The following is a 27,588-nucleotide window of genomic DNA, read 5'->3' on the forward strand; positions in this document are numbered from 1 at the left end:
GAGTAGCTCAGCCGGGGGCACCCCTGTGAGTGAGTGGGGTCTCGTGCAGTAGCTGAGCAGTACTCGGGACAGGCGGGTTTGGAGTGAGCCTTCTGTGACTCGTTTAAGGCTCTGTTTGATTGTTTATACTGCCCGCTCTGCCTGCCCATTGTAGGCTGGTTTAAACGGGGCTGAGGTGACATGTTTGATCCCATTGCGGGTCATGAATTCTTTAAATTCGGCACTGGTGAAACATGGCTCGTTGTCACTGACCAGTATGTCAGGCAGGCCGTGGGTGGCAAACATGGCCCTCAGGCTTTCAATGGTGGCGGTGGCGGTGCTTCCCGACATTATTTCACATTCAATCCATTTTTAAAAAGTGTCCACCACCACCAGGAACATTTTACCGAGAAACGGGCATGCATAGTCGACATGGATCCTCGACCATGGTCTGGAGTGCAAGGACCACAAACTTAGTGGTGCCTCTCTGGGCACGTTGCTCAACTGAGCACACACGCTGCATTGCCGTACACAGGAATCTAAGTCAGAGTCGATACCGGGCCACCACACGTGGGATCTGGCTATCACTTTCATCATTACTAAACCCGGCTGTGTGCTGTGGAGATCCGAGATGAACGTCTCCCTGCCCTTTTTGGGTAGCACTACGCGGTTACCCCACAACAGGCAGTCTGCCTGAATGGACAGCTCGTCCTTTCGCCACTGGAACGGCTTGATTGACTCTTGCATTTCAACGGGGATGCTGGCCCAGCTCCCATGCAGTACACAGTTTTTTACTAGGGACAGCAGAGGATCTTGGCTAGTCCAAGTCCTAATCTGGCGGGCCGTGACAGGTGATTTATCATTTTCAAACGCTTCCATGACCATCAACAAGTCTGCGGGCTGCGCCACCATCAAGAAGTTTACAGGCTGCACCATTTCCACCCCAGTGGTGGGCAATGGTAGTCGACTGAGAGCATCCGTACAGTTCTCGGTGCCTGGCCTGTGGTGGATGGTATAGTTATACGCTGATAGCGTGAGTGCCCACCTTTGTATGCAGGCTGAGGCATTAGTATTTATCTCCTTGTTTTCAGCGAACAGGGATGTGAGGGGCTTGTGATCGGTTTCCAACTCAAATTTGAGGCCAAACAGGTACTGATGCATTTTCTTTACCCCAAACACACATGCTAATGCCTCTTTCTCAATCATGCTGTAGGCCCTCTCGGCCTTAGACAAGCTCCTGGAGGCATAGGTGACAGGTTACAACTTCCCCGCAACAATAGCTTGTTGTAATACACACCCGACTCCATACGACGACGCATCACATGCTAGCACAAGTCTTTTACACGGGTTATACAATACAAGCAGCTTGTTGGAGCATAAAATGTTTCTGCTTTCTCAAAAGCAATTACTTGTTTTTTTTTCCCATACCCAGTTCTCACCTTTGAGCAATAACACAAGTAGGGGCTCTAAAAGGGTGCTTAACCCCGGTAGGAAGTTACCAAAATAGTTGAAGAGTCCCAGGAACGACCGCAGCTCCGTGACATTCTGTGGCCTGGGTGTGTTCCTGATAGATGTCAAGACAGAATGTGGACTGAATGCTGTCCGCCGCGATCTTTCTCGCCAAAAACTCCACTTCTGTTGCCATGAAGATGCATTTCGACCTCTTCAGCCGCAGCCCAACGCAATCCAGTCGCTGGAGGACCTCCTCCAGGTTTTGTAGATTCTCGACTGTGTACTGACCCGTGACCAATATGTCGTCCTGGTACCGACTTGAGTAGGCTCTCCATGTTTCTCTGGAAGATCGCTGCAGCCGATCGAATTCCAAACGGACATCTGTTGTAGATGAACAGTCCCTTGTGCGTGTTGATGCAGGTGAGGCCCTTCGAAGATTCCTCCAGCTCCTACGTCATGTAGGCCGAAGTCAGGTCGAGCTTGGTGAATGTCTTGCCTCCTGCCAGCGTCGCAAATAGGTCGTCTGCCTTAGGTAGTGGGTATTGGTCCTGTAACGAGAAACGATTAATAGTTATAAATTAATAGTTAATTTATAATCGCCGCAAATCCTGACTGTGCCATCACTTTTGACTACTGGAACAATCGGCTGGCCCACTCGCTGAATTCCACTGGGGAGATGATGCCCTCACGTTGCAGCCTGTCCAGCTCAATTTCCACTCTCTCCCTCATCATGTGAGGTACCGCTCGCGCCTTGTGGTGAAAGGGTTGTGCCTCTGGGACCAAGTGGAATGCACCTTCACCCCAGAAAAGTTTCCAATGCCTGGCTCAAAAAGGGAAGGAAATTTGTTAAGAACCTTAGTACATGAGGCCTCATCGACATGTGATAGCGCTCGGATGTCATCCCAGTTCCAGCGGATTTTGCCGAGCCAGCTCCTTCCAAGCAGTGTGGGACAATCCAGAGTGGCAGTTCATGCACCATGCTCTCATAGGTGACCTTGACCATGGCGTTGCCCAGGACAGTGATGCGCTTTTTGGTGTACGTTCTCAGTTTCGTGTGGATGGGGCTCAGGGCTGGTCTGAATGCCTTGTTGCACCACAGTCTCTCAAACATCTTTTGACTCATGATGGATTGGCTAGCGCCAGTGTCCAGTTCCATGGCTACGGGTAAGACATTCAATTTTACGTTTAGCATTATAGGTGGACATTTCATCAAAAATGTGTGCACCCCGTGTACTTCAGCATCTGCCTCCTCTCTCTGAGGCTCAAAATTGCTTTGATCCACCATGGTCCGATCTTCCTCTGCCACGTGGTGGTTAGCAGGTTTTGCAGAGCTTACAGCTCGTCCAGAAGCTCGTTGGAGGTGCCCCATTGTTCCACAGCTCTTGCAAACATACTCTTTGAAGCGGCACGAATAGGCTGAATGGAAGTCTCCACAACACCAACAAGGTGTGAATTGCCTTGCATTCATCCTTCATTGGGGACTCAGTCATCTGGGTCACCTGAGGCCTGCTGGCAGTTGCAGACTCGTGGGTTCTGCCCTGTACATTTCTGCTTGCAAACACAGTTCCGGTTAATTTATAAACATTGCTAGCACTTGTGTGCTGAGAGATTTGTTTGGTGGACATAAACGCCAGTGCTATCGCAATGGCCTTGCTGAGGGTCGGTGTCTCTACAGTCAAGTGTTTTCGTAGGATGGAATCGTGGCCAGTGCCCAGTACAAAAACGTCTATGAGCATTTGCTCCAGGTAGCCATCAAACTCGCATTGTCTTGCAAGTCGCCTTAGCTCAGCGATGTAGCTCGCCACTTCCTGACCTTCAGATCGCTGGCACATGTAGAACTGATACCTTGCCATCAGCACGCTCTCCCTCGGAGATTCTTCATGAGGCTGTAGGTTGGTGCCCCGCAGACTGTGAGGAGGACCGCTCTCCTTTTTGCAGCGCTTCATTCTCCGTCCAGCTCGTTGGCTACGAAGTACTGGTCTCGCCGTTCGACATCGGCTTCCCAGTCCTCACCCTCCGATAATTTCGCCAGGATGTCCACAGTTTGCTGCATCTTTGTGTTGTATTTGTATTCTCGTTGCCAGTCATTGCATTCCTAACACAAATGAGGCTGCACACAGGGAGGTTAAAGTAACAGCGACCTCAGTCTTTATTAAGACACTCCAGAGTGAGGAACAGGCCTTAGGGGCCGGCTTATATACAGTGCTCCCAAGGGATGCTGGGATCCCTTGGGACTTCAGGGGATGAGCTCCCTGGTGGCGGAACATGGGAGTGCATGCTTTACAGACACACAACAACTATCTCATATTGATGACCTTTAATTTTGCTCTTCCCCACAAATGGAAACATTGGGCCCAAATTTGGCCGGTAGAGATTTCTGGCGCACTCACCAGAGGTGTGCCGCTTTTGTATACTGATTAGGGCGGCAAAAATCTTCAGGCCGAGTTTGGTCGCTCCCCAGCCTCTCCTCGATAATGGCGTAGCATGGCCGCTGGATTCGGGGGCGGAGCCAGGTCCTGCCGCTGAAAACAGTGCCGTGACCTCTGCACATGCACGCTAGAGTATGCGCGCATGCGCAGTAGCTCCTCACCACCAGAATCTCTGCATGTTATCTGCAGGCTGTGTGAGAGGGGCCCAAAGTGGGCCGCCCCTATCCCTGGCCGAATGGGCTCCCTCACTGGCGACCCGCTGAAGGTAGGACTTCTATTTTTTATTTGTTTAATTATTTATTGATTGATTGATTATGTGGTCCATTTTTCATTTTGCTTTCTGGGTTGCACGAGATCTCTTGAGACCCCAGTTTAAGTCCACTAAAGAGATTCTGAGCTTTCTGAGTTTCAACTGCGCATGCATGCAAGTAGAGTTGCAGTCAGTAGGAGGTTGAGGGTATATCACCAGGAGCAGATCTACACAGTGAGAAAGAACTGTTGACAGCTAAATCCACAAGGACCTCTCCAGGTGATTACTCCTTACCAATAATGCAGGACTTGGAGTGTCAGCCGGCGGGGAGCGGAGCGCAGCGTGATCCCCCGGGATTGAGGCTGTTCGGAGCCAGCGGAGCAGCAAGTGAAAGCTGCACACATGTAGCTCACCGATCTCAGGGACCCGCCGACTCACTGACCTCGGGGGCCTTGCCGATTCACCAACCTTTTTATTTGTTATTGATTGATTGCTTATTACTTTGGCCTTGGTGATTTAGGTGCAGGGTGCCTTCTAGTTTTTATTTATTAATTAATTGCTTATTACTTTTTATGCTTTGTTTAGTGCTTTGTAAGTCTTGGTTCTAGGTGCAGGTCCTCTCAGCTTCCTTGTATTTTTTATTTGTTATTGAATGCTTATTTTTGTGCTTTGTTTAGTGCTTGGTGCTTTAAATGTACTTGCCTGCGCTGATTTCTTAACTCTCCGCAAGGTTTTTCTGTCGGCCACAAGTGGCCACATACGCTGGCCTAAGTTAGTTTGGAGCAACTATTAGCTGTCCAAACGGGCTTAAATGGTCAAAACAGGCGCAGGTGGCTGGTAACACCCCCTATTGAAAAAAAAACGAAACTAAAAAAAAAATCCGAACTAACTCACTTACACTGGCGCAAATTAAATGTGCAGAATGGGGATTTTTAAGATACTCCAAAAAAATTAAGTTGCTCCAAAAAAAACAGCAACTCCTGGGCAAATTTGGGCCCAATCTCTCTGTATCCACTCTATCAAAACCTATCATAATTTTAAAGATTATATTAGGTCACCCCTCAGCCATCTCTTTTCAAGAGAAAAGAGACCCAGCCTGTTCATCCTTTCCTGATAGGTACTACGCTCCTAAATTAGCCTTGGCTCTGGCCTCATGAATATCTGTACTACTTTTGCTATCTCGGTAGGTTTTTGATAGTGCAGACAGGGTAATGAACAGAAACTCTCTCATTGGATTGCTTTAGCTGCCAGATGCTGTCTGTGCATCTGCAAGATTCTCCTCGTCTTCAAAAGATCAAAGTAACATGAACAACGGGGCTTTAATGACCAAATGTATTTATTGAATAAGTGTTGAAGAAATAATAGTGATACCATAAAATGCATTTACAGTAGAAACATAGAAAATAGGTGCAGGAGTAGGCCATTCGGCCCTTCGAGGCTGCACCACCATTCAATAAGATCATAGCTGATCATTCACCTCAGTACTCCTTTCCTGCTTTCTCTCCATGCCCCTTGATCCCTTTAGCCGTCAGGGCCATATCTAACTCCCTCTTGAATATATCTAATGAACTGGCCTCAACATCTCTCTGCAGTAGAGAATTCCACATGTTAACAACTCTGAGTGAAGAAGTTTCTCCTCATCTCGGTCCTAAATGGCTTACCCCTTATCCTTGGACTGTGACCCCTGGTTCTGGATTTCCCCAACATCGGGAACATTCTTCTTACATCTAACCTGTCCAATCCTGTCAGAATTTTATATGTTTCTATGAGATCCCCTCTCATTCTTCTAAACTCCAGTGAATACAGGCCCAGTCGATCCAGTCTCTCCTCATATGTCAGTCCCGCCATCCCGGGAATCAGTCTGGTGAACCTTCGCTGCACTCCCTCAATAGCAAGAACGTCCTTCCTCAGATTAGGAGACCAAAATTGAACACAATATTCCATGTGAGGCCTCACCAAGGCCCTGTACAACTGCATTAAGACCTCCCTGCTCCTATACTCAAATCCCCTAGCTATGGAGACCAACTTACCATTTGCTGCCTTCAGAGCCTGCTGTACCTGCATGCCAACTTTCAATGACTGATGTACCATGACACCCAGGTCTCGTTGCACCTCCCCTTTTCCTAATCTGCCACCATTCAGATAATATTCTGCCTTCCTGTTTTTTCCACCAAAATGGATAACCTCACATTTATCCACATTATACTGCATCTGCCATGCATTTGCCCACTCACCTAACCTGTCCAAGTCACCCTGCAACCTCTTAGCATCCTCCTCACAGCTCACATCGCCACCCAGCTTAGTGTCATCTGCAAACTTGGAGATATTACATTCCGTAGATATTAGAATCTACTGATCTTTATTTTAAACTAATTTTAATTCATTAATTACCTGTACATGGATTACATTTCTTGTAATCTTATCAGCCCCAGGAGCTGACTGGTCTCTTTATATCTCCCATTAGGAGTTTAGGCTCCCTTTTTTAAAAAAAAGCTGAATAACAATTGCTAGCATATCTTGGATTTGAATATCTGTCAACTAAATTCAAAAAGAGCTGCGCATAATTAAATATATCACACAGTTACTTGTGTTTGAACTGTATGGCTTGGCCATTCTTCTCCAGCCAATGGCCGAGGACAGTGGTTCTCAAACATTTCTGGTTGAAGGACCCCTTTTTTAAATGGATTTCATGGAGCCCTCATCTAAATTATAATACTATATAATACACATAATATAAATCCAATCCTCTCTCTCTGTAGGTAGCGCCTTTCACAACCACTGGATGTCTCAAAAGTGCTTTACAGCCAATGAAGTACTTTTGGAGTGTAGTCACTGTTGTAATGTGGGAAACGCAGCAGCTAATTTGAGCACAAGTAAGCTCCCACAAACAGCAATGTGATAATGACCAGATAATCTGTTTTTGTTATGATGATTGAGGGATAAATATTGGGCAGGACACCGGGGATAACTTCACTGCTCTTCTTCGAAATAAGATTATAAGAAATAGGAGCAGGAGTAAGCCATTTGGCCCCTCGAGCCTGCTCCATCATTCAATAAGATCATTGCTGATCTGATCATAGACTCAGCTCCACTTCCCTACCCACTCCCCATAACCTTTTACTCCCTTATTGCTCAAAAATCTGTCTATCTCCGCCTTAAATATATTCAATAACCCAACCTCTAGGGTAGAGAATTTCACAGATTTTCAACCCTCGAAGAGAAGAAATTCTTCCTCATCTCAGTTTTAAATGGACGGCCCCTTATTCTGAGACTATGTCGCCTAGTTTTAGTTTCCCCGATGAGTGGAAATATCCTCTCTGCATCCATCTTGTTGAGCCCCCTCATTATCTTATATGTTTCGATAAGATCACCTCTCATTCTTCTGAACTCCACTGAGTGTAGATTCAACCTATCTTCATAAGTCAAACCCCTCATCTCCGGAACCAACCTTGTGAACCTTTCCTGAACAGCCTCCAATGCAAGTATATCTTTCCTTAAATCCGGAGACCAAAACTATACGCAGTACTCTAGGTGTGGCCTCACCAATACCCTGTACAGTTGTAGCAGGATTTCTCTGCTTTTATACTCTATCCCCCTTGCAATAAAGATCAACATTCCATTTGCTTCCTGATTACTTGCTGTACCTGCAGAATAATTTTTTGCATTTTATGCATAAGGGCCCCCAGGTCCCTCTGTACTGCAGCACTTGCAATTTTTCTCCTTTTAAATTAAAATTTTTTTTCTATTTTTTCTGCCGAAGTGGATAACCTCACATTTTTCCACATTATACTCCATCTGCCACATTTTTGCCCGCTCACTTAGCCTGTCTATATCCCTTTGCAGATTTCTTGTGTCCTTCTCACAATTTGCTTTCCCACCCATCTTTGTATCATCAGCAAACTTGGCTACATTACACTCGGTCCCTTCATCCAAGTCATTAATATAGATTGTAAATAGTTGAAGCCCCAGCACTGATCCCTGCGGCACCCCACTAGTTACTGTTTGCCAACCGGAAAATGACCCATTTATTCTGACTCTCTGTTTTGGGTTAGTTAGCCAATCCTCTATCCATGTTCATATATTACCCCAACCCCGTGAACTTTTATCTTGTGCAGTATCCTTTCATGTGGCACGTTATCGAATGCTGTCTGGAAATCCAAATACACCACATCCACTGGTTCCCCCTTATCCACCCTGCTCGTTACATCCTCCAAGAACTCCAGCAAATCTGTCAAATATGATTTCCCTTTCATAAAACCATGTTGACTCTGTTGATTGAATCATGCTTTTCCAAATGTCCTGCTACTACTTCCTTAATAATGGACTCCAACATTTTTCCAATTTCAGATGTTAGGCTAACTGGTCTATAGTTTCTTGCTTTCTGTCTGCCTCCTTTTTTAAATAGGGGTGTTACATTTGCGGGTTTCCAATCTGGGACCGCCCCAGAATCCAGGGAATTTTGGTAGATTACAACCAATGGATACACTATCTTTGCAGCCACTTCTTTTAAGTCCTTAGGATGCAAGCCGTCAGGTCTAAGGGACTTGTCCGCCTTTAGTCCCATTATTTTACCGAGTACCACTACTTTGGTGATAGTGATTGTATTAAGTTCCTCCCTCCCTATTGCCCCTTGATTATCCACTATTGGGATGTTTTTAGTATCTTCTACCTTGAAGACCGATACAAAATATTTGTTCAAATTCTCTGTCATTTCCCTGATCCCCATTATTAATTCCCCAGTCTCATCCTCTAAGGAACCAACATTTACTTTAGCCTATCTTTTCCTTTTTATGTACCTGTAGAAATCCTTACTATCTGTTTTTATATTTTGTGCTAGTTTGCTTTCATAATCTATCTTCCTTCTCTTCTTAGTCGTTCTTTGCTGGCTTTTAAAAGTTTTCCAAACCTCTGTTGTCATGGGATCTTTTACATCCACCTGAGGAAGCAGACGGGGCCTCAGTTTAACATCTCATCTGAGAGATTGCACCTCCGACAGTGCAGCACTGCCTCAGAGTGTCAGCCTAGATTTACGTGCTCAAGTCTCTGGAGTGGGACTTGAACCCACAACCTTCTGACTCCGAGACAAGTGTGCTACCCACTGAGCCACAGCTGACACTAACTGATAAATGGAGGACTTTCTTTTTCTTTATGGGACAGGATTGTAGGTACAGCAATTTTTAAACCCCATTATACAGTGTGACTGAATCATAGGAACCACTCCCATAATTATAAAAGGCTTCATCTTTGTCACAACGCTCGTTAAAAAAAAAAAATTGGCCTGGATTTCCCTCTACAATCACATCCAAAATTGTGACAGAAAGTGGGGCTAAATGGGGTGAAGGGGCCTTTGGCCACCTGCTCTCCACAACTTTAATTACCCTCCCCACCCCGGGACTGGCACTGGCCACACCTTCCTCACCTGCTGCATCCGAATGCAGGTGGTGCGGGGGCCTGGGTTCCTGGCGCGTTGGCTCCCTATTACTGCTGTTCCTCTGGGTGTGCAAGGAGAACAACAACAACTTGCATTTATATAGCGCCTTTAACGTAGTGAAACGCCCCAAGGGGCTTCACAGGAGTATTGTGCGATTTAAAAATTGACACCGAGCTGCATAAGTAGAAATTAGGGACGGTGACCAAAATATTGGTCAAAGAGGTAGGTTTTTTAGGAGCGTCTTGAAGGAGGAAAGCGAGGTAGAGAGGCGGAGAGGTTTGGGCAGGAAGTTCCAGAGCTTGGGGCCAAGTCAATAGAAGGCACGGCCACTATTGGTTGAGCGATTTATTATCAGGGATGCTCAAGAGGGCAGAATTAGAGGAGCGCAGATGTCTCCGGGGTGGGCGGTTGTGGGGCTGGAGGAGATTACACAGATAGCGAGGGGTTGTGGGGTTGGAGGAGGTTACAGATATAGGGAGGGGTTGTGGGGCTGGAGGAGATTACACAGATAGCGAGGGGTTGGAGGAGGTTACAGATATAGGGAGGGGCGAGGCCATGGAAGGACTTGAAAATAAGGAGAAGCCTGGTGGTTGTCTCTAGGTTAGTGCAGGAAAGTCCCTGACATTTCAGGATGAATGGACAGTGTCTACAAGAACTTTGGCTGAATTCCTCCTTGGGGCTCCTGTGCCTCGTTCCCCTCTGGCCACGCAGTGTACATCCGGCTTCACCACCCGCAGGATCGTGCGCCTTGGCAGCACAGAGCTCCGTTGTGGTTGCGGGAATCCTGCCAGGAGTCCCGCTTGCACACTTAACTGGGCTCTGAGCCAGATAAATGGGTTAGGTTCACAGCGGGGTCAGATAGTGGGGTGGAAGTCCTGCTCCACTGCTAACCAGCCAGAAATATTACCTCTTGGCCTTTATATTCTACACCTCGTGATAAAACCTAGTATGTTACAACACTGGCATCTATCCAACAATGTGGAAAACTGCCCAGGTATGTCCTGTCCATAAAAAGCAGGACAAATCCAATCCGGCCAATTACCGCTCCATCAGTCTACTCTCAATCATCAGCAAAGTGATGGAAGGTGGTGTCGACGGTGCTATCAAACGACACTTGCTCACCAATAACCTGCTCACTGATGCCCAGTTTGGGTTCCGCCAGGACCACTCAGCTCCAGACCTCATTACAGCCTTGGTCCAAACATGGACAAAAGAGCTGAATTCCAGAGGTAGGTGAAAGTGGCTGCCCTTGACATCAAGGCAGCATTTAAGCGAGTGTGTCATCCAGGAGATCTAGTAAAACTGAAGTCAATGGGAATCGGGGGGAAAACTCCCTGCTGGCTGGAGTCATACCTTGCACAAAAAAAGACGGTTGCCATTCGCAACTCCTCAGATAATGAAGCAGTCCATGCCCACATGCAGCAAGACCTGGACAACATTCAGGCTTGGGCTGATAAGTGGCAAGTAACATTCGCGCCACACAAGTGCCAGGCAATGGCTATCTCCAACAAGCGACAGTCTAACCACCTCCCCTTGACATTCACAGCATTACCATCGCCGAATCTCCCGCCATCAACATTCTGGGGGTCACCATTGACCAGAAAGTCAATTGGACCAGCCAGATGAATACAGGCACTAAGGCAACGAGAGTGGGTCAGAGGCTGGGTATTTTGCAGCGAGTATCTCACCTCCTGACTCCTCAAAGCCTTTCCACCATCTACAAGGCATAAGTCAGGAGTGGACTTGCCTGGATGAGTGCAGCTCCAACATCTCTCAAGAAGCTCGACACCATCCTGGACAAAGCAGCCCGCATAATTGGCACCCCATCCACCACCTTCAACATTTACAATCTCCACGACCGGCGCACCCGTGGCTGCAGTGTGTACCATCTATAAGATGCACTGTGGCAACTCGCCAAGTCGTCTTTGGCTGCACTTCCCAAACTCGTACCCTCTACCACCTAGAAGAACAAGGGCAGCAGGCGCATGGGAACACCATCTCCTGCAAGTTCACCTCCAAGTTGCACACCATCCTGACTTGGAAGTATATCGCTGTTCCTTCATCGTCGCTGGGTCAAAATCCTGGAACTCTCTTTCTAACAGCACTGTGGGAGTATCTTCACCACACAGACTGCAGTGGTTCAAAAAGGCGGCTCACCACCATATTCTCAAGGGCAATTAGGGATGGGCAATAAATGCTGGGCTCGCCAGCGACGCCCATATCCCATGAATGAATAAAGAAAAGAAAAATCTATTGGCTTTCCTCAACAACCTTATCAACCTGAGGTGTTGCTTTGAATACCCTCTGATCCTCTACCCCAAATCCATCTGGTCTGACACAAGCTGCCTTCCATTCAGAATATAATTACTGCTATTTTTTTTTCAAAATTGTATCACCTATATTGAACTCCCTCTGCCACTTTTTAGCTCATCCCCCCGCCCCCTGATCACTACCCCTTTGAAGCTTTCCTTGGTCTTCTATAGAATGAACTATATTTCATACTTTGGTATCATCTGTAAATTTTAACACCACTACTCTAAGCCTATATCCAAATCATTGATGTACACAGTGAACAGAAATGGCTCCAGAACTGAACCTTGCAGGACACTACTTTTCAAATACTCGGATGAACTGCCTTGAACCCCTGCTCGCTGCTTTGTCTTTTCCAACTAATGTTCATCAGGTTTTCTCTCCTCATAATTCCATAGCCCTTCACCTTAGGATTCTCAAACTCCACGTACACTACATCCACTGCAAAGGTCAAAAGCGGGTAAAAGATATTGAGGTACATATCAGCCGACGTCTAATTGAATGCCGCAACAGGCTGAAGGGGCCGAATGGCCTGCTTCCTGTTCCTATGATTAAGCAATCAGTTATTCCACAGCCACAGGGAGCTTTCCCCTGCAGCTGACTTTGGGAATGCTAGACACTAGTTCTGGGTGGCAGCAATGTGTCGAAATGTTTAGTTTGGAGCATGGACAACTTGGGCACAAAACATCATCCAAAATAATAAGAAAACAGAACAATTTGCAGATAAAATGACTGATTCTGACTGCGTGCTGTGTACTATCAATAGGCCCTTACTCTCCACGATGTCCAGGCCACTCTATTTTGTACACCTTGATGAGGTCTCCTCTCAACCTCCTCTGTTCCAATGAGAACAAACCCAGCCTATGCAATCTATCCTCATAACTAAGATTCTCCATTCCAGGCAGCAAAATCTTCTCTGCACCCTCTCTAGTGCAATCATGTCCTTCCTATAATACGGTGACCAGAACTGCATGCAGTACTCCAGCTGTGGCCTAACCAAAATATTATATAATTTAAGCATAACCTCCCTGCTCTTATATTCTATGCCTCGGCCAATAAAGGCAAGCATTCCATATGCCTTCTTAACCACCTTATCCACCTGGCCTGCTACTTTCAGAGATCTGTGAACAAGCACTCCAAGGTCCCTTTGTTCATCTGCACTATTAAGTGGCCTACCGCTTAATGTGTATACCCTTTCCTTAATAGCCCTCCCAAAGTGCATCACCTCACACTTCTCTGAATTAAATTCCATTTGCCACTGCTCTGCCCACCTGACTAGCAGATTGATATCCTCCTGCAGCCCATGACTTTCCTCTTCATTATCAACCACACAGCCAATTTTAGTGTCGTCTGCAAACTTCTTAATCATACTCCCTACATTAAAATCTAAATCATTGATATATGCCACAAAAAGCAAGGGACCCAGTACTGAGCCCTGCGGAACCCATTGGAAACATCCTTCCAGTCACAAAAACATCCATCAATCATTATCCTTTGCTTCCTACCTCCAAGCCAATTTTGGATCCAACTTGCCACTTTACCCTGTATCCCATGGGATTTAACCTTCATGACCAGTTTACCATGTGGGACCTTATCAAAAGCCTTGCTAAAATTCATATATACTACATCGTACGCACTACCCTCATCGACCCTCTTGGTTACCTCCTCAAAAAATTCAATCAGGTTAGTCAAACACGATCTTCCCTTAACAAATCCGTGCTGACTGTCCCTAGTTAATCCTTGCCTTTCCAAATGTAGATTTATCCTGTCTTTCAGGATTTTTTCCAATAATTTTCCCACCACTGAGGTTAGGCTGACAAGTCTGTAATTACTCGGCCTATCTCTTTCTTCCTTCTTAAACAAGGATATTACATTAGCAATCCTCCAATCCTCCGGCACCATGCCCAGATTCAAAGAGGACTGGAAAATGATGGTCAAGGCCTCTGCTATTTCCTCTTTTACTTCGCTCAACATCCAGGCCTGGGGAGTTATCTACTTTCAAAGCTGTTAAATCCCTTAATACTTCCTCTCTCACTATATTTATTTCATCCAGAATATCACACTCCTCCTCGATAGCAATATCTGCATTACCCCTTTCCTTTGTGAATACAGATGCAAAATATTTGTTAAGAACCTTACAACATCTTCCGCCTCCTCACAAAGATTACCCTCATGGTCTCTAATAGGCCCTACCCTTTCTTTAGTTACCCTCTTACTCTTAACATAGTTATGCCCAATTTTTTGTGGCCCGAGTATGCCAAAAAAAATGTGTTGTAAGTTTCCCCTTCATTTTGGTGTGGCCTAACCCGAGGATGTGGAGCCTTGATCTGCGCCAAAAAGATCGGGCTGCCTTGGTAACCTGTGAGTTCTGCTGCCTGCCAGTGAGTTCTCTCAGTTCTCCTGTGTGCGTTCTGTGACTTCTGCTGCCTGCCGGTGAGTTCTCTCAGTTCTCCTGTGTGCATTCTGTGACTTCTGCTGCCTGCTGGTGATTTCTCTCAGTTCTCCTGTGTGCGTTCTGTGACTCCTGCTGCCTGCCGGTGAGTTCTCTCAGTTCTCCTGTGTCCGTTCTGTGACTTCTGCTGCCTGCCGGTGATTTCTGTCAGTTCTCCTGTGTGCGTTCTGTGAGTTCTGCTGCCTGCTGGTGAGTTCTCTCAGTTCTCCTGTGTGCGTTCTGTGACTTCTGCTGCCTGCCGGTGATTTCTGTCAGTTCTCCTGCCCGACCCTAGCCCTGGATGAGTGGCCTCCCGATGCGATCTCTTAAAACTCACCGGCAGGCAAGAGCACTAAGAGATTGATTGCACCGGAGGCCACTCGGACAGGGCTAGGAGCGGGGAGGAGAACTGACAGAACTCACCGACAGGCAGGAGGACTGTCAGTTCTCCAGCCCGCCCCTAGCCCTGGCCGAGTGGCCTCCTGGTCCGCTTCCCCGCCCCTAGCCCAGGCTGAGTGCTCACCTCCCTCCCGGTCAAAGGCTTCCCCCCCACCTCTCTCTCTCCCCCTCCCTCTTATCTTTCCTGCTGCTGCTGTCCGGGCATCTGCTGAACTTGCATGCGCCGATTTCCTTACCTGCGCCAATTTCTATACCTGTGCCGATTTCTTTATCTCTCCGCAAGGGTTTTCTCAAGTGGCCACATACGCTGGCCTAAGTAGAAATGGAGTAACTATTAGCTGGCCAAAGTTGCTTAAATGGCCAGAACTGGCGGAGGTGGTTGAGAAAAAGTGAGTTACGCTGGTGCAAATTGATTGGGGAAGCTGGGGATTTTTAAGTTACTTCAGAAAAAGCAGCCTGCTCAAAAAAAAACGGAGCAACTCCTGGCCAAAATTGAGTCCCATGATTGGTAATGGTAGCAATAATTCTCCACTGAGCACAAGCAAGACACAATGTTTGAGTCCCAGTCGAGCAAGATGGAGAAGGCCCGAGAACAGACTCCCTCATCTTCCAGATGCCAGTAGGGAAAAGTTGGAAAGGAAAACTAGCCCTGGGTGACAGTTCCACTTTTGTTTTCGGCATCTAGCTGATTTTGGGTTTGAGCAGAGGATGCACGATCTTTAAATTTGCTGACTATTCGTAAGTCGGGGGTTTGACAAATAATGAGGACTGTCAAGACTTCAGGAAGACAAAGGCATGGACACTCCCATCCACCCATTTGCTGCCCAGTTGACGGATTTCCCAGCAGCCTGGGGCCGATGTGCACTGGAGAGGTGCCCATGGTACTGCTGACCACTGGCCACTGGCTCACCCTGCTGCTGCTCCCATAATTCCAGCAGGGTCAATCCTGGAGAACACTGCTTGATCTTCGACATGTGTAATAAAAGAAAGAATAAGATGGGAAATTCTCCATTTTCTTCCGGTTATCCTGTTTCTTTTCTCTCTTCAGGTTGAACATTGCATGGAAAATTTGCACAAGCAGAAGATGGCATTCCACAAGAAAACAATGGATGTAAGAGCTTTATTTTAATTTATTTCTTGTCTTTCTTTCAAGAACTCGTGCTACTCTTTGGTTTACTGGTTTTCTTTTTTTTTTGGAAGTTTTTAACCTGTGGTTATTCACCACCTTCCAGTATTAAATAAATTAGGCCATTTTATATGTAGTCTGTTGGAAACTGTATGTAGTATGTAGGCTTTGAAACAGGGCCTAATAACTTAGTTCTAGTCAAATACATGTTCAATTATGCTGCTAGAGTTCGATGAGGAAAGATGGGAGGAGGCTCGAGTGGAGCATAAACGGCGGCATGGACTGGTTAGGCCGAATGGCCTGTTTCTGTGCCGTATATCCGATGCGATTGCCTTTTGAAAGTTCCTACGGAATCTGATTCCACCACCCTTTCAGGCAGTGCATTCCAGATCAGCATAACCCTCTGTGTGAAATAATTTCTCCTCATTTTTCCCTCTAGTTCTTTTGCCAATTATTTTACATCTGTGACTTCTGGTTACTGGCCCACTTGCCAGAGGAAACAGATTCTTCCGACTTGTTCTGTCAAACCCCCTCATAATTTAGAATACCTCTATTAGGTGTCTCCTTAACCTTAAGGAGAACAGTCCCAGCTTCTCCAATCTATCTACATAACAACTCCCTCATCCCTGGTATCATCCTGGTAAACCTCCTCTGCACCTTCTCCAAGGCCTTGACATCCTTCCTAAAGTGTGGTGTCCACAATATTCCAGCTGAGGCAAAACTAGTGATTTGTAAAGGTCTAGCATGACTTCCTTGTTTTTGTATTCAATGTCCCTATTTACATAGCCAAACATTCCATATGCTTTCTTAACTGCTTTATCAACTTGCCCTGCCACCTTCAAGGATTTGTGAATATGAACGTCCCCCCACCCCCCCCCCCCCCACTCCCCCTTGCTCCCCACCGGTCGCTCTGCTCTTGTATCCCCTCAAAATAATACCGTTTAGAATATACTGCCTCTCCATGTTGTTACTCCCAAAGTGCATCACTTCACGCTCATCTGCATTAATTTGCATTTGTTATGTGTCTGCCCATTTCCTCCTGAAGTATGCCACTATCATGCTCACTACTCATCCCGTTGTCAAGTTTTATATTGTCCACAACCTTCTATTTTCTGAATAAGTCGTTATGTTGTACTTGATCAAATGTCTTTTGATGTAAAATTATACATCTGCTGCACTACCTTCATCAACCCTCTCGGTTATTTCACGAAATAAATTGATCAGGTTAGTCAGACACAATTTACCTTTAATAAAAAAACAAAATACTGTGGATGCTGGAATCTGAAATAAAAACAGAAAATGCTGGAAATCTCAGCGGGTCAGGCAGCATCTGTGGAGAGAGAAACAGTTAACGTTTCAGGTCGATGACCCTTTGTTACCTTTAATAAATCCGTGCTGGCTGTCCCTCATTAACCCATACTTCTCCAAGTGAGAATTAATGTTGTCCTCGTCAGTGGTCTCTAGTAGAGTTCCAACCACTGACGTTAGACTGACTAACCTGTTAGTTACCAGGTTTATATCTCTCCCCTTTTTTGAACAGGAATGCAACATTTGCAGTCCTCCAGTCCTCTGGCAGCACTCCCATGTCGAAGGAGGATTGAAAGATTGTGGTCAGAGCTTCTGCTAGCTCCACCATAGCTTCCTTCAGCAACCCATCTGAACCGGGTGACTTGTTAACTTTGAGTGATGCCACCCTATTTAGCACCTTCTTCCTATCTATTTTTATCCTATCATGTATCTCTACTCCCCCCTCCTCTACTGAAACATTAATTTTATTGTGTCTGTAAGCACTCTAGTAATGACTCCACGAGGTAAGGTATTGCACTTGAACTGTTGTGACCTTAGTCCATTTATTGCAGCTCCTGAGTGAGGGTATAGTAAGGTGAACTCCCTTTTATACTTGGTTACCTGCAGTGTACAGGTGATCCCTAGATCTCCACCAATTGCACCCTCTGGTGGTACAGGCATAGTGTAGACAGTGTGAAGATACATCCAGTAGTCTTATGTAACTGTACATTGAGTGTACAGGGTATATACTTATGTTATACATACAAAACAAACTTTATCCCTTTTGTGAAGATCGATGAAAAGTATTCCTCATCTCGGTCCTAAATGGCTTACCCCTTATCCTTAGACTGTGACCCCTGGTTCTGGACTTCCCCAACATTGGGAACATTCTTCCTGCATCTAACCTGTCTAAACATAGAATTTTAAACATTTCTATGAGATCCCCTCTCAGTCTTCTGAAATCCAGTGAATACAAGCCCAGTTGATCCAGTCTTTCTTGATATGTCAGTCCCGCCATCCCGGGAATCAGTCTGGTGAACCTTCGCTACACTCCCTCAATAGCAAGAATGTCCTTCCTCAAGTTAGGAGACCAAAACTGTACACAATACTCCAGGTGTGGCATCACCAAGGCCCTGTACAGCTATAGTAACACCTCCCTGCCCCTGTACTCAAATCTCCTCGCTATGAAGGTCAACATGCCATTTGCTTTCTTAACTGCTTGCTGTACCTGCATGTCAACCTTCAATGACTGATGTACCATGACACCCAGGTCTCGTTGCACCTCCCCTTTTCCTACTCTGTCACCATTCAGATAATAGTCTGTCTCTCTGTCTTTACCACAAAAGTGGATAACCTCACATTTATCCACATTATACTTCATCTGCCATGCATTTGCCCACTCACCTAACCTATCCAAGTCACTCTGCAGCCTCATAGCATCCTCCTCGCAGCTCACACTGCCACCCAACTTAGTGTCATCCGCAAATTTAGAGATACCTACATTTAATCCCCTCGTCTAAATCATTAATGTACAATGTAAACAGCTGGGGCCCCAGCACAGAACCTTGCGGTACCCCACTAGTCACTGCCTGCCATTCTGAAAAGTCCCCATTTACTCCTACTTTTTGCTTCCTGTCTGACAACCAGTTCTCAATCCACGTCAGCACACTATCCCCAATCCCATGTGCTTTAACTTTGCACATTAATCTCTTGTGTGGGACCTTGTCGAAAGCCTTCTGAAAGTCCAAATACACCACATCAACTGGTTCTCCCTTGTCCATTCTACTGGAAACATCCTCAAAAAATTCCAGAAGATTTGTCAAGCATGATTTCCCTTTCACAAATCCATGCTGACTTGGACCTATCATGTCACCTCTTTCCAAATGCGCTGCTATGACATCCTTAATAATTGATTCCATCATTTTACCCACTACCGATGTCAGGCTGACCGGTCTATAATTCCCTGTTTTCTCTCTCCCTCCTTTTTTAAAAAGTGGGGTTACATTGGCTACCCTCCACTCGATAGGAACTGATCCAGAGTCTATGGAATGTTGGAAAATGACTGTCAATGCATCCGCTATTTCCAAGGCCACCTCCTTAAGTACTCTGGGATGCAGACCATCAGGCCCTGGGGATTTATCGGCCTTCAATCCCATCAATTTCCCCAACACAATTTCCCGACTAATAAGGATTTCTCTCAGTTCCTTCTTCTTACTAGACCCTCTGACCCCTGTTATATCCGGAAGGTTGTTTGTGTCCTCCTTAGTGACTACCGAACCAAAGTACTTGTTCAATTGGTCTGCCATTTCTTTGTTCCCCGTTATGACTTCCCCTGATTCTGACTGCAAGGGACCTACGTTTGTCTTTACTAACCTTTTTCTCTTTACATATCTATAGAAGCTTTTGCAGTCCGTCTTAATGTTCCCTGCAAGCTTCCTCTCGTACTCTATTTTCCCTGCCCTAATCAAACCCTTTGTCCTCCTCTGCTGAGTTCTAAATTTCTCCCAGTCCCCGGATTTGCTGCTATTTCTGGCCAATTTGTATGCCACTTCCTTGGCTTTAATACTATCCCTGATTTCCCTTGATAGCCACGGTTGAGCTACCTTCCCTTTTTTATTTTTACGCCAGACAGGGATGTACAATTGTTGTAGTTCATCCATGCGGTCTCTAAATGTCTGCCATTGCCCATCCACTGTCAACCCCTTAAGTACCATTCGCCAATCTATCCTAGCCAATTCACGCCTCATACCTTCAAAGTTAGCCTTCTTTAAGTTCTGGACCATGGTCTCTGAATTAACTGTTTCATTCTCCATCCTAATATAGAATTCCACCATATTATGGTCACTCTTCCCCAAGGGGCCTCGCACAACGAGATTGCTAATTAATCCTCTCTCATTACACAACACCCAGTCTAAGATGGCCTCTCCCCTAGTTGGTTCCTCGACATATTGGTCTAGAAAACCATCCCTTATGCACTCCAGGAAATCCTCCTCCACCGTATTGCTTCCAGTTTGGTTAGCCCAATCTATATGCATATTAAAGTCACCCATGATAACTGCTGCACCTTTATTGCATGCACCCTTAATTTCCTGTTTGATGCCCTCCCCAACATCACTCCTACTGTTTGGCGGTCTGTACACAACTCCCACTAATTGCTTTCATCATTATTATACCCAGGTGCGTGCTGTGGAGATCCGAGATGAACGTCTCCCTGCCCTTTTGGGTAGCACTACGCGGTTACCCCACAACAGCCAGTCTGCCTGAATGGACAGCTCGTCCTTTCGCCACTGGAACAGCTTGATTAGCTCTTGCATTTCAACGGGGTTGCTGGCCCAGCTCCCATGCAGTACACAGTTTTTTACTAGGGACAGCAGAGGATCTTGGCTGATCCAAGTGCTAATCTGGCGGGCCGTGACAGATGATTTATCATTATCAAAAGCTTCCATGACCATCAATAAGTTTGCAGGCTGCGCCATTTCCACCCCCGTGGTGGGCAATGGTAGCTGACTGAGAGCATCCACACAGTTCTCGGTGCCTGGCCTGTGGTGGATGGTATAGTTACACGCTGATAGCGTGAATGCCCACCTTTGTATGCGGGTTGAGGCATTAGTATTTATCTCCTTGTTTTCATTGAACAGGGATATGAGGGGCTTGTGTTTGGTTTCCAGCTCAAATTTGAGGCCAAACAGATATTGATGCATTTTCTTTACCCCGAACACACACGCTAATGCCTCTTTCTCAATCATGCTGTAGGCCCTCTCGGCCTTAGACAAGCTCCTGGAGGCATAGGCGACAGGTTGCAACTTCCCCGCAATGTTAGCTTGTTGTAATACCCACCCGACTCCGTACGACGATGCATCACATGCTAGCACAGATCTTTTACACGGGTTATACAATACAAGCAGCTTGTTAGAGCATAAAATGTTTCTGGCTTTCTCAAAAGCAATTACTTGTTTTTTTTCCTCATACCCAGTTCTCACCTTTACGCAATAACATATGTAGGGGCTCTAAGAGAGTGCTTAACCCCAGTAGGAAGTTACCAAAATAGTTGAGTCCCAGGAACGACCACAGCTCCGTGACGTTCTGTGGCCTGGGCGCGTTCCTGATAACCTCTGTCTTGGCGTCTGTGGGCCGAATGCCGTCCGTCGCGATCTTTCTCCCAAAAACTCCACTTCTGTTGCCATGAAGACGCATTTCGACCTCTTCAGCCGCAGCCCTACACGATCCAGTCGCTGGAGGACCTCCTCCAGGTTTTGTAGGTGCTCGACGGTGTCCCGACCCGTGACCAATATGTCGTCCTGAAAGACCACCGTGCGTGGTACCGACTTGAGTAGGTTCTCCAGGTTTCTCTGGAAGATCGCTGCAGCTGACTGAATTCCAAACGGGCATCTGTTGTAGATGAACAGTCCCTTGTGCGTGTTGATGCAGGTGAGGCCTTTCGAGGACTCCTCCAGCTCCTGCATCATGTAGGCCGAAGTCAGGTCGAGCTTGGTGAATATCTTGCCAGCGACGCAAATAGGTCGTCTGCCTTTGGTAGCGGGTATTGTTCCCGCAGCGAGAAACAATTGATAGTTACTTTATAATCGCCGCAAATCCTGACCGTGCCATCACTTTTAAGTACTGGAACAATCGAGCTGGCCCACTCGCTGAACTCCACTGGAGAGATGATGCCCTCGCATTGCAGCCTGTCCAGCTCGATTTCCACTCTCTCCCTCATCATGTGAGGTACCGCTCGCGTCTTGTGGTGGATGGGTCGTGCCTCTGGGACCAAGTGGATCCGCACCTTTGCCCCGGAAAAGTTTCCAATGCCTGGCCCAAAAAGGGAAGGAAATTTGTTAAGAACCTGGGTAAATGAGGCCTCATCGACATGTGATAGCGCTCGGGTGTCATCCCAGTTCCAGCGGATTTTGCCCAGCCAGCTCCTTTTAAGCAGTGTGGGGCCATCGCCCGGGACAATCCAGAGTGGCAGTTCGTGCACCGTGCCCTCGTAGGTGACCTTGACCATGGCGCTGCCCAGAACAATGATAAGCTCTTTGGTGTACGTTCTCAGTTTCATGTGGATGGGGCTCAGGGCTGGTGTGAATGCCTTGTTGCACCACAGTCTCTCAAACATCCTTTTACTCATGATGGATTGGTTAGCGCCAGTGTCCAGTTCCATGGCTATGGGTAAGCCATTCAATTTTACATTTAGCATTATAGGTTGACATTTCGTCGAAAATGTGTGCACCCCGGGTACTCCAGCATCTGCCTCCTCTCTGAGGCTTGAAATTGCTTTGATCAACCATGGACCGATCTTCCTCTGCCACATGGTGGTTAGCAGGTTTTGCAGAGCTTGTAGCTCGTCTGCAAGCTCATTGGAGGTGCCCCATTGTTCCACAGCACTTGCAAACATACCCTTTGAAGCGGCATGAATAGGCTGAATGGAAGCCTTCACAACGCCAACAAGGTGTGAATTGCCTTGCATTCATCCTTTGTTGCGGACTCTGAGTCATCTGGATCACCTGAGGCCTGCTGGCAGTTGCAGACTCGTGGGTTCTGCCCTGTACATTTCTGCTCGCAAACACAGTTCCAGTTAATTTATGAACATTGCTCGCACTTGTGTGCTGAGAGATTTGTTTGGTGTTATCACTGGTGGATAAACACTTGTGCTATCGCATTGGCCTTGCTGAGGGTCGGTGTCTCTACAGTCAAAAGTTTTCGTAGGATGGTCTCGTGGCCAATGCCCAGTACAAAAACGTCTATGAGCATTTGCTCCAGGTAACCATCAAGCTCACATTGTCCTGCAAGTCGCCTTAGCTCAGCAACGTAGCTCGCCACTTCCTGACCTTCAGATCGCTGGCACGTGTAGAACCGATACCTCGCCATCAGCACGCTCTCCCTCGGGTTAAGATGCTCCCGAACCAGTTTACACAGTTCCTCATGCGACTTATCTGTGGGTTTCACCAGAGCCAGAAGATTCTTCATGAGTCTGTACGTCGGTGCCCCGTAGACCGTGAGGAGGACCGCTCTCCTTTTTGCAGCGCTTCCTTCTCCGTCCAGCTCATTCGCTACAAAGTACTGGTCTAGCCGTTCGACATAGGCTTCCCAGTCCTCACCCTCCGAAAACTTCTCCAGGATGCCCACAGTTTGCTGTATTTTTGCGTTGGATTCATATACTCGTCGCCAGTTATTGTGTTCCTAACACAGATAAGACTGCACACAGGGAGGTTAAAGTAACAGTGACCTCAATCTTTATTAAGACACTCCAGAGTGAGGAACAGGCCTTAGGGGCCGGCTTATATACAGTGCTCCCAAGGATTGCTGGGATCCCTTGGGACTTCAGGGGATGTGCTCCCTGGTGGCGGAACATGGGAGTGCATGCTTTACAGATACACAATATCCTTTTCTTCCCTATCCCTCCTGAATACATTGTAACCGGGAATGTTTAGCTTCAGTTCGTGCCCATAAGTAATAGGAGCAGGAATAGGCCCCACGGCCCCTCGAGCCTGCTCCACCATTCAATAAGATCATGGCTGATCTTCGACCTCAACTCCACTTTCCCACCTAATCCCCATATCCTTTGATTCCCTTAGTGTCTAAAAATCTATCGATCTCAGCCTTGAATACACTCAAAGACTCAGCATCCACAGCCCTCTGGGATAGAGAATTCCAAAGATTCACCACCCTCTGAGTGAAGACATTTCTCTGCACCTCAGTCCTAAATGGCCGACCCCTTATTCTGAGACTATGCCTCCTAGTTCTAGACTCTCCAGCCAGGGGAAACAGCCTTGTTTAAGCCAGGTCTCTGTTCTAGCCACTATATCATAACTCCATGTGGCAACTAGCGCCTGTAACTCGTCATTCATACCTGTAACACTCTTCGCGATCCCCACTGACACCTGGGAGTCCCTGGCCCAAGACCGCCCTAAGTGGAGGAAGTGCATCCGAGAGGGCGCTGAGCACCTCGAGTCTCATCGCCGCGAGCATGCAGAAATCAAGCGCAGGCAGCGGAAAGAGCGTGCGGCAAACCTGTCCCACCCACTCCTTCCCTCAACGACTATCTGTCCCACCTGTGACAGAGTCTGTGGCTCTCGTGTTGGACTGTTCAGCCACCTAAGAACTCACTTCAGGAGTGGAAGCAAGTCTTCCTCGATTCCGAGGGACTGCCTATGATGATGATGATGACTCCTCGCAGGCATTCCAACACTATGCTAGTCTGCTTTGTTTTATTCCTCCGCCAAATTCCTCCGCTTTCTCTTCTGTTGCTGTTTCTCCCTCCTAGTTTTCTATGCACCTTACCTCTCCTCTCTGCTGCTATGTCCTACATAGAAACATAGAAAATAGGTGCAGGAGCAGGCCATTCAGCCCTTCTAGCCTGCACCGCCATTCAATGAGTTCATGGCTGAACATGAAACTTCAGTACCCCCTTCCTGCTTTCACGCCATACCCCTTGATCCCCCGAGTAGTAAGGACTTCATCTAACTCCCTTTTGAATATATTTAGTGAATTGGCCTCAACTACTTCCTGTGGTAGAGAATTCCACAGGTTCACCACTCTCTGGGTGAAGAAGTTTCTCCTTATCTCGGTCCTAAATGGCTTACCCCTTATTCTTAGACTGTGTCCCCTGGTTCTGGACTTCCCCAACATTGGGAACATTCTTCCTGCATCCAACCTGTCCAAACCCATCAGAATTTTAAACGTTTCTATGAGGTCCCCTCTCACTCTTCTGAACTCCAGTGAATACAAGCCCAGTTGATCCAGTCTTTCTTGATAGGTCAGTCCCACCATCCCGGGAATCAGTCTGGTGAATCTTCGCTGCACTCCCTCAATAGCAAGAATGTCCTTCCTCAAGTTAGGAGACCAAAACTGTACACAATACTCCAGGTGTGGCCTCACCAAGGCCCTGTACAACTGTAGCAACACCTCCCTGCCCCTGTACTCAAATCCCCTCGCTATGAAGGCCAACATGCCATTTGCTTTCTTAACCGCCTGCTGTACCTGCATGCCAACCTTCAATGACTGATGTACCATGACACCCAGGTCTCGTTGCACCTTCCCTTTTCCTAATCTGTCACCATTCAGATAATAGTCTGTCTCTCTGTTTTTACCACCAAAGTGGATAACCTCACATTTATCCACATTATACTTCATCTGCCACGCATTTGCCCACTCACCTAACCTATCCAAGTCACTCTGTAGCCTCATAGCATCCTCCTCGCAGCTCACACTGCCACCCAACTTAGTGTCATCCGCAAATTTGGAGATACTACATTTAATCCCCTCATCTAAATCATTAATGTACAATGTAAACAGCTGGGGCCCCAGCAAAGAACCTTGCGGTACCCCACTAGTCACTGCCTGCCATTCTGAAAAGTACCCATTTACTCCTACTCTTTGCTTCCTGTCTGACAACCAGTTCTCAATCCACGTCAGCACACTACCCCCAGTCCCATGTGCTTTAACTTTGCACATTAATCTCCTGTGTGGGACCTTGTCGAAAGCTTTCTGAAAGTCCAAATATACCACATCAACTGGTACTCCTTTGTCCACTTTATTGGAAACATCCTCAAAAAATTCCAGAAGATTTGTCAAGCATGATCTCCCTTTCACAAATCCATGCTGACTTGGACCTATCATGTCACCATTTTCCAAATGCGCTGCTATGACATCCTTAATAATTGATTCCATCATTTTACCCACTACTGAGGTCAGGCTGACCGGTCTATAATTCCCTGCTTTCTCTCTCCCTCCTTTTTTAAAAAGTGGGGTTACATTGGCTACCCTCCACTCGATAGGAACTGATCCAGAGTCAATGGAATGTTGGAAAATGACTGTCAATGCATCCGCTATTTCCAAGGCCACCTCCTTAAGTACTCTGGGATGCAGTCCATCAGGCCCTGGGGATTTATCGGCCTTCAATCCCATCAATTTCCCCAACACAATTTCCCGACTAATAAAGATTTCCCTCAGTTCCTCCTCCTTACTAGACCCTCTGACCACTTTTATATCCGGAAGGTTGTTTGTGTCCTCCTTAGTGAATACTGAACCAAAGTACTTGTTCAATTGGTCTGCCATTTCTTTGTTCCCCGTTATGACTTCCCCTGATTCTGACTGCAGGGGACCTACGTTTGTCTTTACTAACCTTTTTCTCTTTACATACCTATAGAAACTTTTGCAATCCGCCTTAATGTTCCCTGCAAGCTTCTTCTCGTACTCCATTTTCCCTGCCCTAATCAAACCCTTTGTCCTTCTCTGCTGAGTTCTAAATTTCTCCCAGTCCCCAGGTTCGCTGCTATTTCTGGCCAATGTGTATGCCATTTCCTTGGCTTTAATACTATCCCTGATTTCCCTAGATAGCCACGGTTGAGCCACCTTCCCTTTTTTATTTTTACGCCAGACAGGAATGTACAATTGTTGTAATTCATCCATGCGGTCTCTAAATGTCTGCCATTGCCCATCCACAGTCAACCCCTTAAGTATCATTAGCCAATCTATCTTAGCCAATTCATGCCTCATACCTTCAAAGTTACTCTTCTTTAAGTTCTGGACCATGGTCTCTGAATTAACTGTTTCATTCTCCATCCTAATGCAGAATTCCACCATATTATGGTCACTCTTCCCCAAGGGGCCTCGCACAATGAGATTGCTAATTAATCCTCTCTCATTACACAACACCCAGTCTAAGATGGCCTCCCCCCTAGTTGGTTCCTCGACATATTGGTCTAGAAAACCATCCCTTATGCACTCCAGGAAATCCTCCTCCACCGTATTGCTTCCAGTTTGGCTAGCCCAATCTATGTGCATATTAATGTCACCCATTATAACTGCTGCACCTTTATTGCATGCACTTCTAATTTCCTGTTTGATGCCCTCCCCAACATCACTACTACTGTTTGGAGGTCTGTACACAACTCCCACTAACGATTTTTGCCCTTTAGTGTTCTGCAGCTCTACCCATATAGATTCCACATCATCCAAGCTAATGTCTTTCCTAACTATTGCATTAATCTCCTCTTTAACCAGCAATGCTACCCCACCTCCTTTTCCTTTTATTCTATCCTTCCTGAATGTTGAATACCCCTGGATGTTGAGTTCCCAGCCCTGATCATCCTGGAGCCACGTCTCTGTAATCCCAATCACATCATATTTGTTAACATCTATTTGCACAGTTAATTCATCCACCTTATTGCGGATACTCCTTGCATTAAGACACAAAGCCTTCAGGCTTGCTTTTTTAACACCCTTTGTCCTAGAATTTTGCTGTACAGTGGCCCTTTTTGTTCTTTGCCTTGGGTTTCTCTGCCCTCCACTTTTCCTCATCTCCTTTCTGTCTTTTGCTTTTGCCTCATTTTTGTCTCCCTCTGTCTCCCTGCATAGGTTCCCATCCCCCTGCAATATTAGTTTAAATCCTCCCCAACAGCACTAGCAAACACTCCCCCTAGGACATTGGTTCCAGTCCTGCCCAGGTGCAGACCGTCCGGTTTGTACTGGTCCCACCTCCCCCAGAACCGGTTC

The 27,588-nt window shown here is 46.7% G+C and overlaps 1 protein-coding gene across 2 annotated transcripts in view; it reads left to right on the forward strand.

Annotated features, from left to right (window-relative positions):
- pstpip2 (proline-serine-threonine phosphatase interacting protein 2) overlaps nt 1–27,588 on the forward strand; it is a 190,532-nt gene that overhangs the window by 91,093 nt on the left and 71,851 nt on the right. For both annotated transcript variants that reach the window (XM_070861854.1, XM_070861844.1), the window contains exon 6: nt 15,730–15,792. In XM_070861854.1, the coding sequence (XP_070717955.1) occupies nt 15,730–15,792 (63 nt within the window). The remainder of the gene's footprint in view (nt 1–15,729; nt 15,793–27,588) is intronic.

Source organism: Pristiophorus japonicus, chromosome 2 (assembly GCF_044704955.1).
Source record: "Pristiophorus japonicus isolate sPriJap1 chromosome 2, sPriJap1.hap1, whole genome shotgun sequence".
Lineage (NCBI taxonomy): Eukaryota > Metazoa > Chordata > Chondrichthyes > Pristiophoridae > Pristiophorus > Pristiophorus japonicus.